Source organism: Eurypyga helias, unplaced genomic scaffold, assembly GCF_000690775.1.
Source record: "Eurypyga helias isolate BGI_N326 unplaced genomic scaffold, ASM69077v1 scaffold1901, whole genome shotgun sequence".
NCBI classification, from domain to species: Eukaryota; Metazoa; Chordata; class Aves; order Eurypygiformes; family Eurypygidae; genus Eurypyga; species Eurypyga helias.
In genome coordinates this window covers 56,544-75,186 of record NW_010229951.1, presented here as the reverse complement: position 1 = coordinate 75,186, position 18,643 = coordinate 56,544, and the positions used below count along the sequence as shown (strand labels likewise).

At 43.6% G+C, this 18,643-nt stretch overlaps 1 protein-coding gene across 1 annotated transcript in view; it reads left to right on the top strand.

Annotated features, from left to right (window-relative positions):
* PLEKHM3 (pleckstrin homology domain containing, family M, member 3) overlaps positions 1–18,643 on the top strand; it is a 72,865-nt gene that overhangs the window by 19,325 nt on the left and 34,897 nt on the right. Inside the window, exons 3-4 of the mRNA XM_010160547.1 lie at positions 7,930–8,075; positions 14,374–14,567. Of these exons, the coding sequence (XP_010158849.1) occupies positions 7,930–8,075; positions 14,374–14,567 (340 nt within the window). The remainder of the gene's footprint in view (positions 1–7,929; positions 8,076–14,373; positions 14,568–18,643) is intronic.

Here is an 18,643-nt window from a genome sequence, read left to right as displayed (position 1 = left end):
GTCTCGGCTGGTAAATCTACATAGTCCTCCTGGCAGGTTTGAAGGGTGTCTGTGCTGGGATAGGTGACCCCATCGCTTTAATCTGCCTCTGTGAACAACTCTACAGGTTTTCATTTATTTATTTTTTTATTAATGACAAATAAAACGTTTAATCTTACTTCTTTTACTGTTATGAGCTTAGTTCTGCTGTGTTTGAGCATGTCTCGGGGTAGGCTCCGTGTCTGCCCTTGGTTATCCCTCGTTTCTTCCTGGCTTGTGGGTGCTAAGTATGAGTTCCACTGCCCCCAAAGAAATCTTGGTTGTTTGGAGGTGAGGGGGTTGGTTGGTCCATTTATTGTGTGAAGCTAGTCTTCATGAATCTTTTGGCATAAAGTTTAAAGAAAAAAATGCCAAAAATAGGGAGTTTAAATGTCCAAGTCTCACCTTTGTTGATATGGAAAAAGCTACATCTGAGCAAAAGGAAGTGTTTTCAGACCCAAAAACTCCAACACCACCCTCTACCTCCTCCAATTCTTCTCTGGAGAACCCAGAGCCCTTCCATGAATTGCATCACAAGAGATATCGTTATTTGTTGGGCTAGCATCTTTTAGCATGATGTGACTCAGATCGGGGAAGTGTGAAAAAAGTTCCACAGGCCAACTGGTGGGAAGGTTTTGGGTTCAGGATCTGGCTTTCTGCGACGCCAGTAGACTCAGATACGTACCAACGCTGCGTAAGTCTGAATACTCTGTATGCTCAAGGTGGTGCAGTGGTGGTGCTATGCAACCAAGAAGAAATTCAGCCAAATAGCATTAGCAAACAATACATAACCACACTTAGTGCACCGTTATTCCTCATGTTAAAAGCAGGTACAAAACCAGCTGTGTATTCAAGGAGGAACAGAGCAGCTAGGTATGTCAATAGCTGCTGTATCAAATAAATAAAACTTAGCTAACTGGGCAGCCTTCAGCGTAAATAAGTGAGTGAGCAGTGCAGGGTTAAGTGGTCTTCAAACTAACTGTGTAGCAGGATTGAGAACTGATTTAAGTAAAGACTCTTTTTGCTAAATGACCTGGCCACAGCTGAGGACACTGGCACCAGCCTGTGCTCTGATCTCACCAATGGCTGGCCTGCTCTTTGCTCTGTTCTCCTGTCTACCTTCTCAGTATATAAAACCAAGCATGAGTGTCATCTGCTGTAAGTATAGGAATACCATTATTAATTATGCTCAAATTATCTGCTTACTCCTAGTTGGCAGGCTTCAAGGGCTGTCTCGGAGAGTGTTCAGTTCCCATCCCTGACTAAAGAGCTGGTGAATTACTGAATCCTGCTAATAAGTCATTCCACGGGAGCTCCCACTCCCTTCTGTCAGGCAGTGCTTCAGAGCCTCAGCAGAGCACCAGATATTGTGGAGACTAATCCTGTAAGGGCGTGGGAGAAAGAATACCCAAGTAGCTTGAGGTGTGTGGTGTTCTTCCTTATCGCTGTTGTTCTGGGAATGGGGAGAAAGGGGTTAAAAGGAGGCACTAGGAGATTGCAAACTCCATGCCATACATTAAAGGATTCACAAATTATAACTGTGTGTAAAGCATGTCTTTATAGCTGTTTATAATTCCCTTGGAGCAAGTTCTCTGGGAAGAATGGCATCTTGGCCCTTCTTGGCATTTGACACTGAAGGTAAAAGAACCTTTTCTGGTGAAATCCAAACAAATAAAAAGCTTAATTTCCAGAGGTGTAGTTGTGTCGCAGCTGTTTGACACACAGCTAGTATTTTTGGTCTTGATTTATTGATGAAATATTGTTCTTGACTTACATATGCAAAGTGCAAGCTTACGCTTTGACATTTATGTTTTTTCAGTGTTACATTTTCACGCTTAACTACTGTTTGTTTTATTGGGAAGGCAGAATGTAGCTATGGAACCTGCAGCACACATGTGTGCTATCTTCTACAAAGAATAATACAAACATGCAGAATGCTGCATGTGCACGGGTATGGGCTATCGCCTGGCTTGTTTCCACCAGTGATTTTATTTTTTTCTTGATTGTTTATCTTCTCAGAGAGGGTCACAGCTCTGTGTGTTTGGCATGGGTGTTGTTGATGTCACCTACCCCTAGCAGTCTACGATTGGATGTCTGTGCTAATCCAATCTTCGCTGATGGAAAGGTGCCTAGAGGGTGATTCATCTCATCTGCTTGGAGAGGTGCTCTGTGGCAGTGTTCCTGGGAGACATCACCGGCAGGATGGGATGGGTCGCTCTGGAGTGGCCTGTTTTCTCCAGACCAGGCTGGAGTCTGCATCCAGCAAGCCTAGACTGGGTGGGCTAATTTAGCTGAGCTGGATTCTGCAAGACAGGAAAAGACAGAGCAATGTGTGGTATCTTCAAATGTCACTGATGAAAAATGGGAAGACTGTTAATTTAGGGCTTAGTCCTGAGATCCAGCTAATGATCAAGGTTTCTATTTACTCGGAATGGTGGGTCAATCCTTTGGAGTCTATTAAAAAAAAAAAATCTGGGAGTTGGGGACTAGTGAACCCTTTCTTATTCCTGGAGAAGATCTAGGTTATAATTAAAGTGGGATTTCTACGTTGCTGACATAAATATGTGGGATTTGTATGTTGCTTAGATAATTAAAACTGGATAGGGTCAAACCCACATGGTTTCAATAGGAACAATTTTCTGTCTGTAATCTGGTAAAGTTTTGGTTTTTGTTATTAGAGTCCATAAGAAACACAAATACGTAGGCAAGGAGAGTAAAGTATCAGACTTTGCTGGGAGGTTTAGGAGGTTTTGATTATTTCTTTAGAAAGGGAGTTGCTTGGGGGAAAGAAAAAAAAGTAATGCTGGGAAAAAGACAAAGTATAATGCAAGTTCAAACCTGGGTAGGCATGAGGAGAACTCAGCTGGACTGTTAGTGTGTCTTCCTCATGAGTTTGAGTGTTCCCATGGTGGAGTGAATTGGAATAGATGCACAAGGCCAGCAACTGAAGTAATTCTCACCTTCTCTTTCTGTTTGTGCTGAGCAGCTAGAGCAATATTGTGTGTCTGATCTCACACACTGAAAATTTGTTGCTGTGCTCCTTCTGCCTCCTAAGTCTGCTTTATGGCTTTATTGAGCTGAAAGCCTTTTGAAGTCTGTGGGTCTTCATATTGTATGTTGTTCCTAAATGAATTAGCTTCTAAGCTAATCTGTCACAGATTTAATTATGGTACACAGTCACAGGGGAGTTGCTTTTTCCTGATACTGAGCAAGGAACTTTATTAAATAAGGAAAACAGTTGTGTACTTAATTCTATTTTGGTCTTGCTCTTTTTCTGTTTCACTGTGGAGCTACTCCAATCTTTTCTTACTAAAAGATTAAGGAAAAAGGTATCTGGATAAAAAGAATAGTTGTGTGTATCTTCCTTGACTGTAAAATTATGCAAGACCCTGAAAGTGACAGAAATGGTGTTTTCCACACTTTGCAGAAGAGGAATGGTATTCAAGTGCCTTGGATTCCTTCCCCTTACTATCCTCACCACAACCTTAATTCAAGGAGAGAGACTTGTTGCAACTTTTTAACCCCATCTTCCTGTACTTCTTTCTTCCCAAAGTCTTAGCTCTTGGAGATGAGCCTCTTGGTGTTGATACTCCTGCTCTGCTCCCAGACATGTTGTCAAGAGAGGTTCATCTGTGCCCAGCAGCACTTTCTTGCTGCTGTTTTTTCTAACCTCTTATTTTCTTTGCTTGCTTCCAAGGCTGTTTTGTTATATTTTCTGTGATGAAAGGTTTGGGATTACTCCTTCCCTCACTTTGCTAACAGTATACCTACAGCTACATTACTTCCCTCTGTAGCTTGCTCTGTAACATCCTTTAGGTAGGGGTGATTTGGGGTAATAGTAAATATCACAGTATTCTCCTTGCTCTAGGCTCAGGGTTTGCCAGACCTTTGTAGAGATGTTGTATGGATAATGTTCTGTGTGAGCATCAGGTGAGAGAAGCTTGGCAAAAGTTGTGCTGCTCCCCCCTAGCCCCCAGTCCCATCCTGTTCTCTAGCTATAGGCAAGTAAGTGTTTTCTCTGCAAACACGAAATGGTCCCTTCCCCCACCCCAGACTATCTGTTGAGTTGTATTATCGACCTCTGAGGTGGTCAGCTACATCTGACTGTCTTGCTGGGTGGGGTGCTCAGAAGTCAGTACTTCTGGTAAACACCATGGCAAGTTTGTGTACCTGAATGTCCAGGTGAGGGATTTCCAAGGGCATTAAGCCACAAACTATTCTTTCCTCCTGTTTCTCTCTCAGTCCTGCTCTATTTTTCCCATCTTAAAAAAACAAAGTAGCATAAGTGGTCTGTACCACAGAAATATGTTTGTCACACTACATCACTTTGAACTGCATAACATCAAAGAAAATCAGTGCTTTGATAACTTGATTTGAAAGGATTGTAGAAATAGCCATCATTATGAATCACAACAGATAGGAATGGGAAAGATGGTGATTTTCAAACAGCAAGGCTTGTAAGGTAGGTGCCAGTGCCACATTCTCATCTAAAATACCCCAACCTTACGACTGTTATGTAGCTTTGCAGAATATGATTTATTTGAGGATATGCAGAGGAATGAGAAATACCCTGTGTAAAAAACTTGTTTCTGAGGAACAAGGAAACAAACTTGGGCTCAGAGAAAGGCAGGAGTAAGGGAGAAAGCAGTGTGTGCTGCTTGGGTAGGAACTTCCACTTTCTCCTCTTTATAAAACCACCATTCCCGAAGGGCATCCAAGATTGCTTGCTGAGACCCTCCTCACCCTGGAGACCTTCAGTTCTTATGGGCTGGACATAGGCAGGAGGAGGGAACCCCCCCCAGCACTTCCATACTTTGTCATTCCTCTCCTGGGGAACCTCTCTCCGTGAACCACAAATGAGTTTCTGGCTTAGGAGGTTGCAAGAAGTTAGGCCTTAAAATGTTGACTTCTCAACTGCAAAAGTTTCAGTTTAGCATGATGGCAATTTAAATTGGAGTTTAACTTATTCTTGCCTTCAGTCTAACATGTAGGAGTTAGGGCACTAAGGCAAACTCACAGCCTGTGGAGTGGCAGTGAGGTGAAATCAGTGTGTCCTGTCCCATCCCCACCCTTATCCCCCGGACAAGTCAGTGTTGGCTACTGGGGAATGGCATTGAACTAGGAGACTTCAGTCTTACTCAGACAGAGCTTTACCACTAGCACTGCATCGGGTGATCCGAAGACATGGAGCTGGAACATACTACATGCCAGTTAGCAGTCTGTGTTTCATCCAGTGTGAGGTGATTCATTATTCATGAATGCTAAAGTTGTAGCCAGGTGAGGCATAAACACGGACACTTCAGTGCTGGTCAGTGATAGGAAATTCAGCAGCAACTAGTGAGGAGAAAGATTCAGACCCTTCAGTCACTTAGCAAGGCTGGCACAGAGCATGCTGTACTGAGGTACTGCTAACACGAACATCTCCCATTTAGCTTGGGAAAGGGGAATGTTCTCTTTCGTAGATTCCTTCATCTTGCTCCACGAGAAGGGGAGTGGGCATACTTCTCTATTTCCTTTACAGGGAGGCAAGATTTACCTCTGCTATGCTTTTAAAAACAAGGGCTCCATAGCAACAGTGCAAGTCTCTTCTGCAAGCATCTTCCAGGGCTCCTAGTGAGACAAATGCCATTTCAGACGGACGGGACTGAAATGTCTTGGCTTCATGTATTTCATGTCTTGGCTTTATGTATGAATACATTTTAAAAATTGAAAGGATAGTTCTGTGTGTGCTACAGAGCACTGATACTGAGCTTACTGCCAGGTGTGCCTGCTGACTCCATCCGTAACAACTCAGTGGAACAGGACTGCATGGAAACTCTTAACTGACTAGTCAGGGAGCTGCTTTTTTAAAAAGGGAAAAGAAGAGGAAAGGAAAGTTGGGAAAATGCATCCTTTGCACTGAGGGAAATATGAAGTTGTTGGCTCCTAAGTTCTGATCCCAAACTACTGTCATCGGTCTTTTTTTTTTTTTTTTGCTGAATTTCTTGAATTGACTTTACCCCTGTAAAAGGCATACCTGCATTCTTTCTGCCCTAAAAATACTGCTTTGCAAAAGGTCTGGTAATATTTACCATACAGAAATCTACAGTGATAATAGCTACAGTTAAAATGTTTGGAGTTTCTGTTGGATTATTAGCTGAGATCACATTTTTGCATTATGTATGTTGAGTTACACCACTTGAGATACATGTTTATACTTACGCTCTGATCTTAGGAATTGTAAAGCAGAAGACACCAATATAAGTATCTCTTTCATCAACTGACCTGTTTATATATTTGCCTTTTTCAAGAAACTGCATAGCCTCACTTCAAAAAAAAAAAGAAGGGAAGGGGGAGAAAGGTGGAGACAGGACATGTCCCACACTGATTCACTTGAGAACATGTGTTGCAGAGAATCAATGGCCAAATGGCTCTGGAGTGTGGAAGAGGAGGGAGTGAACTAATTGTGTTGGTCAGGTTATTCTGATTATTTGATTAGAGTGGAGGGCATGTCGTAGCATCAGCTAATGGGGAAAGGGAGGAGGCTGATTTATGTCTGGAGTAGTTGAGCTGCAATCTCTCCTCAAATCAGGATAACATGCTGGGGTAAAAAGGTGCTGTCAGTGGGAGAAGTTACATAATTACACCAAACAAAATCAGTTATACTGAGAAAAGCAGTCAATCAGTTGACTTCTGCCTGAAAAACTGTTCAACCAATACTTTTGCAGTAAAAGTGATGTAGGAGGATCCTGCTAATCGGCATTACTGACCAGCTCCAGCAGAGATGGTCTGAGCATACGGCACATGCCAGAGCGGGGCTTTGGTGCTAATTGTGTCTGCAGCTGTAAATGTCGTATGGGGACACTAACATCTGAAGGAAAAGCAGAAATACCGTCATGTGTGCAGTGTCAAAAGAGGTGTTAATAACAACCACAGACGACTCATTATATTTTATCCAAATGTTTTTAGCCTCGCTTCCTGAGCAGGTTGTTTAATGTGACTGTGCTGTCTTCAGCCCTCCACTCTAACATGAACCTGTTGGCTGGTTTTAGCCACAGTTGAGGGAAAGGCAGAGGTGTCAAATCCATTGCATTTCTATGTGCTTTGTGAAAACAGGTGGGCAGGTGAAGGAGAGTTCTGCATTAGTTGCTTCCAACTAAAGCAGCAGCTTTTGACTACATTGTTTTACCCCGAGGACTCTGCACAAGAGGGCATGGGAAGAGGCAAAGGATCCAGCTGGGAAAAAAGTAGCAGGCAGACCTCAGACCTTGTAAGACACTGGGTAATCCAATCGTAAGGAATAAAAAAAACCCTGCAGGAAACTGAGCTGTGTCACTACTGCTAGTCATGGACTACTCGTTCTCAACGTGACTGCTGCTCACAGTTATTATTCATGGTCTGACTGTGGTTTGCCTTGGCTGCGCTAATCCTGTGGCCATATCCTACCTGCCAAGTCAGCATCCCATCTGGCTGTCAGCAGGAGCTGGCTTGCAGTTCTCCAGGCAGCCAGTGCTGGCCCATTCTATTGTGGGGAAAATAGCTGTCTGGAGCGAGCACACACTACTTCTGTGGTCTGGTGTTTTCTGCCTAGTCTTCAGGTCATGGTTTTCAGCTGGCCATGGCGCTTAAACGCCCAGTGTCTCAAAGCTGGTCTTCTGCCAGTGTTTCTCAAGAAGTGCTAAGTATCCTTTGGCTGTGCTCTGAACCTCTGTCATAGATGCCCAAGTTAGTGTATGCTTGTTCATCGCTAATCCAAGGATACTGATATTTATTCCTCTTTTTAGGGAATGAGAAATGGCTCACTTGTAAAATAAATAAATACATTTTTAAAAGAGTCTCAGGTGGGAGAATAACTACTTTTCTTACTGCATCCTGAGTGTGTATTTCTGGCATGGTGTACAAACCCAGACTTTTCCCCTGTCTCTTTTCCAGGCTGTCAGCGCTCCATAGGCTTGTCCAGTGGGAAAGCCAAGGTGTGCAGCTACAGCGGATGGTATTACTGCAGCACCTGCCACGTGGATGACTGCTTCCTCATCCCTGCACGGCTGGTTCATAACTGGGACACTTCCAAATACAAGGTAATCTCCCTGCAGGTTGGCTTGCCAGCAAGTGAACCGAATTGCTCTTTAGGTAGAAACACAGACATTGCAACAGGTTGAAGGTAACAGGCATTGGCTGCTAATACTGTCGTCTTTGTCCCTCTTGCCAGAATGAGCTAGGCTCTCTCAGCAAGACACGATTTCATCATAGTTTCTTTAGCCTGACCTAAGGCCTTCTGCCACAAGAGCAGCCATGCTCCTTTTTCGTGGTGGTGGCATCTTTTCCATCATTGCTTATCTGGTTGTTCAGGAGATGGGAAGGGACAGAACACCAAAACCTTTCTTTTAGCCCTAACCTTTGCAGTCATTGGGCCCTTGAGGAGTACCTCTTTCATGAACACTAGAAACTATGTATTGGCACTGCTTGGTGATGGATGCTGAAATTGTGGAAATGCCCACAGTAAACTGGCATACCCAAATGTGGTATTTGCAGGGCCCGGCGTGTCCCATCTCTTGGCACAAGCATTTTGAGGACACTAGAAGGAAATTGCTCTAATACTTGTTTTAACCAGACAGCTGAAAGTAACAAAGAGAAAATTCTACAGTTTTTCACTTGCTACACAAGCAGTTTTTCTAGGACTTCAGTAATCTGCTGTTTGCTGCTGCCTTGGTGGCTGGTGGCTAGATAGGGGCGACCAATTACACGCCTCAAAGCATTCTGTGGGCAAACAAAGTAGCAGTGTTGTTTTGCCATCTTGGGGAGCATGTGCTGAAATTATAACAAACTCCTAAGGAATCCAGACCATGCTAGAGCTTCAGACCTATCAGCCACTGTTAGGAGAAGCTGTTTGATGTTCTGTGTCTGCAAATATTATTATTATGGGCTATTTGAAAAGGAAAAAAATAACCAGTAAATGCCCAATTAGAGGAAAAGCAGCTCTCTTGAAGAAGAAAATTTGTCAGATGGGGAGGTTATTAAAAGGTAGCCAGTCTTCCATCAGGAAAATGATAGTCTTGTGCCATGAGATGCAACATTCTTCAGAGTCACAAAGCTTCTACAGGTGGAGACAAAACCCCGTCCCCTTCTTAGAAGCTAGGAATAAGTATTTAAGAGTTCTTTCTTTGGATGCTTTTACCAAGGATTAAACTTTCTAGCCCACAGTAGTGTAGGTAGCCCCGATATGGGCGCACTTGGATGGTAAGGCAAAGACCTCATATCAAGCTGTCAGAAATACTGCCAAGAAAATGAACTGTTTTATTTTCTAAACCTGCAGGATAAAAACTATGCTCTATGCACTGTTTCCTGTGGTCTTGGTGTAGGCAGCTGGGGCACAAAAGGAAGTGGGACTTTTAAGCTTAAGCCTTCATTGCAAACTTAATTTACTGTAATCTCACTATAATAGTGAGAAGTTATCAATCTGCACTTTTTGCAGAAAGGCAGAACAGCTGTGGAGTGGCTTGGGAGCACAAGCAGATTCTGTGCAGATACTTTACAGTCTCTGTGCCAAAGTGCTCAGAGAGGTGGATTTAAGAAAGGAACACCATCGCCTGTGGCAACTTAGTGCTGGATGCTACACTTCATAGTTAGAATGAAACTGCACGATTCCTTAGTAGAGTATTGATTAAATCTGCTGATTTGGCAAAGGCAAATATCTTGTCCCACTTCCTTTAGGTGATCTTGGTAGTCATTATTTTCTCTGGGCTCATTTTTAAAGGAAGATTATTTAATTTGTCAGCATTTCACCTTCCATAATTTGCCAGTGTGCTCACACAAAGCTGTGCAGCAGCATACCAAAATGAAGCTAAACAACAGAGCTTCTCCGAAATGTAGAGCCTAGCCCCTTACAGGTAGCACAGCAGTGACCGGAAGTGGAGCTGCTGCGGTGGGTGACTTGGTCCGGGCTGGACTCGGTGCATACCCCAGAGGGGTCCTGCAGGAAATGAGCATAACCCTCATTTGAAGGTCAGAACTGAATCAAGGCGTCAGTCTTGTGGAGGGCTGACCCTGGCTGGAGGCCAGGTGCCCACCAAAGCTGCTCTGTCATTGCCTTCCTCAGTTGGGCAGGGGAGAGAAAATGTAATGGAAAGCTCATGGGTCCAGATAAGGACAGGGAGAGATCACTCACCAATTTGTCATGAGCAAAACAGATTCAACTTGGGGAAAATCAGTTCAATCACGAATCAAATCAGAGTAAAAGAGAATTAAACCAAATTTTAAAACACCTTCCTCTATCCCTCTTTTTTTCCAGGGCTCAGCTTCGCTCCTGATTTCTGTACCTCCTCCCTCCAAGCACACAGAACAGGGAATGGGGGTTACAGTCGGTTCATTGCACATTCTCTGCCCCTCTTTCCTCCTCAGGGGAGGATCCTCACACTCTGACCTGCTTCATTGTGGGGTCCCTCCCATGGGAGAGAGGGACCCATGAGCTTCTCCAGTGTGAGTCCTTCCCACGGGCTGCATTTCTTCATGAACTGCTCCAGTGTGGGTCCTTTACACAGGGTGCAGCCCCTCAGGAGCAGCCTGTTCCAGCTCCTGGAGCACCTTCTCCCCCTCCTTCTCCACTGACCTGGGTGTCTGCAGAGTAGTTCCTCTCACATCTCTCTGGATCTGTCTCTAGCTACAGTTTCTCTCTTCCCAGTTGTTGGGGGTTTTTTCCACTTCTCAAACACATTACCCCAGAGGTGCTACCACCATTGCTGATGGGCTTGGACTTGACCAGCATCAGGTCATTGGAGCTGGCTGGCATTGGCTCTATTGGATGTAGGGGAAGCTTCCAGCAGCTTCTCACAGAAACCCCCAGTAGCCCCCCCACACTACCAAAACATCACTACGCAAACCCGGTACAAGTCTTCAAAACCTTCTGTATTTCACATGGGCTGAAACGTGTGTGTCAGTCCACCAACTGGAAGGAAAAATTTGAAAACCTGCACTCCTTCCCACTGCCACCTTTTCCCCACCTCTGCAGGGGTTCCTGGGGTCTGTCCTATCTGTCTCTGGCAAGAGGTACTTTAGGACATGAGCTTTTATGATGATACAGTGTAATTGGCCATCTTTCTCTTTTATGTCTCATGGACTCCTAGGCATCTGAGCAGCAGCTGTAAACTGTTGCATCCGTGAAGTAAGTTTTGCAAATGGAGACATTCTTGTCTGCTTTTGGAAAAACAGAAGCGGTAGAAATCTGTAGAGTTGTGTCTTCCTACACCCAGGATCTTGAACCACAACAATGCTCTTAACACCTGGAAACACACGGGTAGGAAAATAAAACTCCCCTTGACTGCAATGAAAGCTGTTTTTAAGGACGTGGCAGTTAGGCATGTTTCTTCTGTCGTAACCAAAGCAGCAGTTCAGTCCCCAGGTTCACTTTTCTTTCCCTGTCTCCCTACTGTTTTCATATGTGTGTTTTTCACATGATTGTGTGAAGGGAAGAGAAAAGAGTCAATCTTGTGAACGTACTTTCTTCCTTTTACTTAGGCCAACTGTTTTCCCCGTTTGCATGCAAAAACCAGTAAGTATTGCAGTTGGGGTCAGGTGGCTTCCAGCCGGCGCAAAATGCCAGACAAGCACAGCAGGAAGTGGATTCCCTGTGCCAGAAGGCTTCAGGGGAGGCTGACTTCTGCTAAATTGAATTCTGAACTGTAAGTTTGCAGCCTGTAGAAATGGAAGGACTGGAAATGTTAGTATCCATCCATGTATGACATTTAAAGTCAAAACCCTGTTGCGCTTCCCATCTTCTCATTTCTTCTGGCTTATTTAATAGGATTGCCTAGTCTGCCCAGTAAAACTGGGGGACTGTAAGTATGCTAGTACATGTCCTGTTGGCTGGGAGCAAACTGAATTATGACTGCCTGACCCTTCCCATTGTAAGACTGCATTTCAGCTTCTTGTAACTTTGCTATGGTTTGCAATGTGAGTTAATGTTTTAAATGACCCGCGTGCCTGCGTCAGGCATGCAGAGTGAGCTGACATCTACCTCTCAGCCAGTGATGCTGGACAAAGCTACTTTTCCTGCTCTCGGCACTCTGCAGGTACGTTGTCTTGGCAAGGAGAGAGAAAGGTTCTCTGTCCTCAAAGGCTATGTTCAGACCATGCAGCACCAGAGCCACGCAGTAATCCTTTGTCACCGTCGTGCACATGCGCTCAGGTGACCTCAGTTCTGTTGCTTTTTTGTTTCTGTACTCTTCAGCGGTGCAGCCTCAGGAGAGTTGCCCAGTACAGGGTACAAGTGGGTGCAGGTGTGGGTGCAGTGCTTGGGCAGTGATTGCCCTCTGGGTCCTGAGAGAGCAGGGTGAGTGGGTGAGGAGCCCATCACTTGGGCAGGGGTGTAAAGCAAGGAGGTGAGACTACAAAGGACACTGGCCATCAGGTCGTCTTGGTGGGAGGTGCTGGTTGCTGTACCAAGCATTCATCTGCCTCCTAGGGAATCACTGAATATGTTGCTTAATTAGTCCATTGGTGGAAGAGGAATAATATTTACTACAGGTACAGCAGTTGTCAGGGGATTGCCGAGATATTACAGCCAAAGAGCTTAATGATTGTAAAAGCAGGTTGTTTAAGTGCCATCTCTTTTGTGCCCTACAGTTAGCATGTCTAATAAAACATCAACATTGCTGCTGTTAGAAAACTTGACATATTTGAGGTTTGGACAGTTATGTTCTACAAAATGTAAGTTGCCTGTACTGCTCCTTACAGGGCATGTTACCTGTGCTTCCATTCAGACAGCACGATTCCTTGTACATGCATTATTTTAAAAAACAAAACAAAACACACACATGTACAAAAAATTAGTGGGACATTTAATACAAATAGGTGAGATATTTAATACAGCTTCAGGGTGTTGGTTTCTTTTCTCCCGAGGAATGAGTGATAGGACAAGTTGCACCAGGGAACGTTTACATTGGTTATTAGGAAAAATTTCTTCTCTGAAAGAGTTGTCAGGCATTGGAATGGGCTGCCCAGGGAAGTGGTTGAGTCACCATCCCTGGAGGGATTTAAGAGACATGTGGATAAGGTGCTTAGGGATGTGGTTTATTTGTGATATTAACAGTGCTGGGTTAGCAGTTGGACTTGATGATCTTAAAGGTCTTTTCTAACCTAAAAGATGTTATGATTTAAAATTACACGTGGTATTATCTGTGTAGTTATTGGTGGGAAGGTTGGCCTTGGCATTATTTCTTATATTTTTATTATGCATTGTGAAAAGGTTACATTTGGGATTAGCTTTCCCTGTAAGTGGCAAGTGACTCCTGTAGCTAGTAACTTGTGCTGGTTTTGGAAGCAGTGCTATTTGCAAGGATGTATATTGCTTTTACCTACTTCTTACCTTACAGCACCAGAAAGGAAATAACATCCTTAATCTCAAGAAGCTATATTGTGCTCTTTCTCCTTTTGTTAGACTAATTCATCCCTCCCTTGATGCAGTGTAAACACTGATTTAAAGGTCCAGGACTAATTGAGTTGTGGAATGAATAGTATTTCTGTAGCACAGTTTCAGGTGATTTGCAGCTCATTTCAAATAATCCCATCTTCTCTTTTCCAGCTGCGATAAAATGCAGAAATATGGCATGAGGGGAAATTTGGCCTTCTCACCTCAGAAACAGAAGTATCTTTTCTAGTGGGAACAAAAGTCCCCATTCTATCTCCACCTGCAAAGAGCCACTGTAATCTTGATAAAGATAGAACAGAGTGCTGTCATGAAAAAGGCACAATAAAAATTTCTTGCAGATGAAACACTGGGAGTAATACCAGTAAAATTCAACTTTATTTATCTCTATTTAAAAAAAAACAACTTGATAGATGTGCTTCTGATTATTGTCTTTTCACATAACTCTAACGGTACTGGCTAAGCATGAAACACATGGGAGCAGAACTTTGCACTGGAGTTCTATACCCTGGGATAGTACATTGTGATTGAATTTGCAGTGTATGTTCCTTTTCTGATGTTGTGCTTTGGTGCTTACCTAATCACTTGCTCCTTGAGAAAAAGAAAACAGTGAACAAACAGAAAAATATTAACAGGGAAGAAACTTGGTAATCAGTTTTTAGACTTGAAAAACATCTAGTAATCTACGTTACCCTGCAGTGAAAATGTGTGGCTGCAAATATTGCTGTGCTTTGGGTAAGTAAGCAATTATCTCATATGCTCAACTTTGATGGGCTTGATGAAGTTTGACTTGGCTAAAGCAGAGACAGTTGTATCTCTCTCAGCTCATGTCTTCATCTGTAGTTGGTAACAGTAAGTTTTCAGATGCAGAGAATAGTTGGCAGATCACAGAGGGGAAGATCTGCTTTAAAAAGTTGGGAGACAAGCCCAGCTAAACTGGTTGCTTTATTTTTCAGGTATCGAAGCAAGCCAAAGAGTTCCTGGAATATGTTTATGAGGAGCCATTGATTGATATCCAGCAGGAAAATCCTATGTTGTACAAGCACGTTGAATCTCTGGCAACTGTTGTCCGCCTGAGACAGCAGCTAAAGTCTCTCCGAGCCTATTTGTTCAGCTGCAGAGCAGCAGTGGCTGAAGATCTGCGTAGAAGGTAAGAACTACAGACAGCAAACAGCACGAGGATGTAGCTTCCTTGTCATGTTGCTTTTCTCTGAAGGTGTTACCCATTTATAAACCTGTTGTGCTTGTATCTGACTTCCCTGTGCAGATGGGTTATCTTCTGCCAAAGAAGATGGTTTTATAGGGTCTGAATATCTGAAGTTGTTCTTGACAGATGTTAGCCCAGGGTTAACACATGGTGGTGAGCATCTTTTACTCCTCCTCATGCTTCCTGGCTGGGAGTATTCTCAGTCAGATGTGATACCTCATGCTCCTTGCCGTGGCATCTCATTGTGACAGTCACTGTTGGGACCCTTGGAACACCTCACAGTAAGGCAAAGCATGAGAGAGGCCAGAGTCAAACACCCGCCCAGCGCTTCCACCCTCTTCTGTGATATGAACTCACACAAAGACAGAGGCCAGATGTAGTTTCCTGGCACATGACCCAGCATATAATTTATGTGACACCAGAGCATTTGTGCTCTTGCCCATCCAGTATCTTTTCCATCCATGATGTGGCTGTGCTGAGTGTTTTCTTAATAAGACAGTAGTTCTATGAAAAGGGAACTTCATTTTAGAAGTGCTGTTTCGTAGTCCATTCAGCTGCTGCCGCATTTTTCTAACAAGGTAAAAATGAACAGTCTTAAAACCATGAAGCCACAGTTGTGACCTTAAAAAAGCCGTTACTTTTGTTGCGGATCTCCAAAAGAGATGGGAAGATGTCTCTGCCCATGCCGTGCTGTGAGGTGAGTGGCTCCAGGCACATGCCGCTGACCTCCTGGTAAAGGCATCTGTAAGGATTTGTATACCCCAAGTTTGTAAGAAAGGCAGCACCACAAATTGGAAAGCTGCTGCTTTGGAGTTATGAGCTGCCAAAGGGCAAGGAAGCAGATGACATCAGTGACTGTTCTGAGCATGGTGTTTTAGGGATGGGGAACCTGAATTCCCTGGGAGGGAGTGGAGGCTGCACTAGTGTCTTTATCTCAGGTAAGGAGTGAGGCAGCCTGCTGTTCAGTACATAACCTATGTCACTGCTTTGATGAACTACCTAGAACAGCAAAGAGAGGGATATAGCCACAGGTCTCTGGAGAGCACTAAGGACTCCTTGTATCAGACCCACTCTGTGTTAATACGTGTTTGTGTCTTACTGCTCAGTCCATGGTATTTGATAGGGCAGCTTACGGCATTTTAAAAATTAGGTGGATTTTTCTTTTATTCTAGAGGATGGTATTATCTTGCAGAGCTGTTCTGCTATTCAGCTGTAATATTTTTCCTATGCCATCCTCTTCAACTGCAATAAAACCAAAAGGAGAATAGGATTTGTGCATGCTGTACTTCAGAAAAAGTGGCAGAAAAGAAATTATGCTTTCTGATTAATGATGAAGAAAAGAATGCCCTGATTAAAATAGACAGGAGGAGGCACGAGACTGAATGGACTTGGGTAAGAGAGGGAAAGAAGAGAAATCAAAGGAGGCCTAAGCAGAGAAATCAATGGGCTAGAGACAAAAGGATGAGGGAAAGCCAGGAGGAGATTCATAGGGGGAAATTAAGAGTTAATGAAGAAACCGGGACAAAGAGGAAGTCCAAAAATCTACCTGCAAAAAGAAATGGCAAGTGCTGAGGAAATGCAGGGAAAAGAGAATGGACAAAAAATAGCACAGAAATGCATGCATGATAGTTTCTTGGGGAGGGAGTGAGAGAGAAAAAACTCCCTGTACCAAATGAAGCACCCAAAATGGCAGAAAGGGAAACTGGGAGTTAGACTCCAAAAGCTCCCTTTCTGTATCTAAAGGTTCCTTCACACTGCCTCCGGTTAAAGCTGTCTGTGGTGGAGAGGAGGACCCCAGCCCAAGCATCTCCAGTTTGGTAGGACTTGTTAAAAGCACTGAAGGAATGTACAAAACACAGGTCGGAGTCCAGCTCTTTCTTGTTCTGTGAAGTCTCTGTTGGGGTGGGTTTGGTGCTGAGTTGGTCCCTCACATCTCCTCTAACTGCTCTGCAGAAATGGAAAGGAAGAAAAGTTTTTTTCTCAGAAGGAGTTGCTCCTTGCTCAAAACTTGGCCCAGTGACTTTGCTTTCTGCGTGTAGTATCGCATTGTGCAGAGAGTCACTATCAATGTGGTGGCTTTATGGAGCACAACTGAAAAGTAAACGAAGAAAATAGGTGATTTAAATTTCCCTTTGGCTCATCTTATGGGCAGGTTGCAAGAAAAGGAGGAGTTCAAACAATATGGTGAGACAGCATTCCTAAATTTAGTACTGTTTCCTACTTAGAAGTGAAAGGCTGGGGGAGAGACTCCAGTTATCTGTCCTGCTCGAAAAACATTCTTTTTCTGCTTGGTCTTCACCTTAGTATGTGAATGACTATTAATTACAAGAAAGTGAACACAGCATCTTGAAGACCTGTCAGCCCCATATAAACAGACTGAAACAAACTGTTACTATTGCTGTCTAGGGGGAACTTAAAACAGACTGATTAATTGTATTGGCACTTTGCTGCTTTTGAGACACTGATAGAGCCTGCCTTATTAGGGAAAAGCAGATCACTCTGAGGTTTCTTTTATTAATACTATTTGCATTATCATCTTCTTTAAATTTATACCTTGCTCTTGAACCCAGATCGCAAAATGAAGATGGCAATGAAGTTGGAAACTCTTGGTGTCCTCTAGGAAGACAAAACTGTTTACAGTGCTTACAAGTCACTTTTTCTGAAGAATTCCAGATGGCTATAAACCAGGTTAGCTCAGGATCCAGTTGGCTTGAATGTGGAAATGTTATTTATAATGCTTGGTGTGCATAGATAGGTACTTTGGGAACTTTGAAACTTGGCATCCTAGCAGAGCACTCAGGGCTGAACCATATTGTGAACTTTGAAGAAGCAAGTGACTAAGTAGAAAGGAAGAAAAAAAAGGAATAAAAGAAAAGAAGCAGAAGAAATCTTAAAAGTAGCTAGAAGGCTCAGAATGAGTGTCATCTTCATCACTTAAAATGATTTGTTCTCACCTATTGCTCCACTGGATTCTAAACTCTTTTTATATTTGCAAGGGAAAAAAAAATAAAGGAACTCAGACTTGGCTGGGAGGAGAAACAAGGCCCTCCACCGGTGCGTATTAGCAGCATTCCTCCGAGATTAGCCAGCTGGGACTCGCAACCTGCTGCTGAGCTCCCTGTTTTACAAGGGACGTTGTTATGCCTAGTTTGCTGTGGCTGTCACCTCAGTATTGCAACAGACATAATTTGCCCTAAATGTCTTTACTCAACAAGTTCTCGCTTGTTTTGTTCGCTTTGCTTGTGTGGATGCTGTTCAGGCAGAAACGTACAGGACTGAAACCTAGAGCCAACATAGAATTAGTACAGGTGGACCTGTATGGGTCCCACCATCGCCTGCGGATTGTAGGATGATGCATGAACGGCACAGGCAAACAAGTTGGAGTAAATAGAACTGATAGCTAGGGAAGAGTGAGAATCTCTAAGTCCATTAAATAATGAGATTATTCTGTGAAGCCGTGCTGAATGATGCAAGTTTTATTCTGGTTTTGCTTTCTTGCTTTTATCTCTAGACATAAGATACTAACAATGTGTCCATATGCCACAGCCTCGTTTCCTCTGTTCTTGTCATGGTTGAAGGCTCTTCAGGTCAAAGAACTGTAGAATGATTTTTTTGGGATGACTTCAGGTACCTCCATGTCTGCTGTGGGGTAGGCTTACCCAGGTCAACCTTGGAGTTCCCTCTGGGCTCTGTGCTCTCAGCCATACACCTAAACGTGCAGTTCAGGTGTTCCTAGCCCAAGTATTTTAGACAGGTGGCAGTGACACAAGGTAAATGTTCTGCAGCACATTCCCCTACACATTAGTGCTCATTGCAGTGCCCTCGCTCTGTAAGTAAAACTTCTGAATGATGGTGAGAAACTATGTGGAAAGATTTCCCTCTTGTTACTGATCTCTCTCTGATACCGTTTGTCTGTCAGCTGCAGGACAGCAATACATCAGTTTTAGCCTAGCGAAACTCCAGTGCTGGATACATTACTTAGTGTCTTGCAGGAAGACCGAATTAGAGTGTGCTGCTGC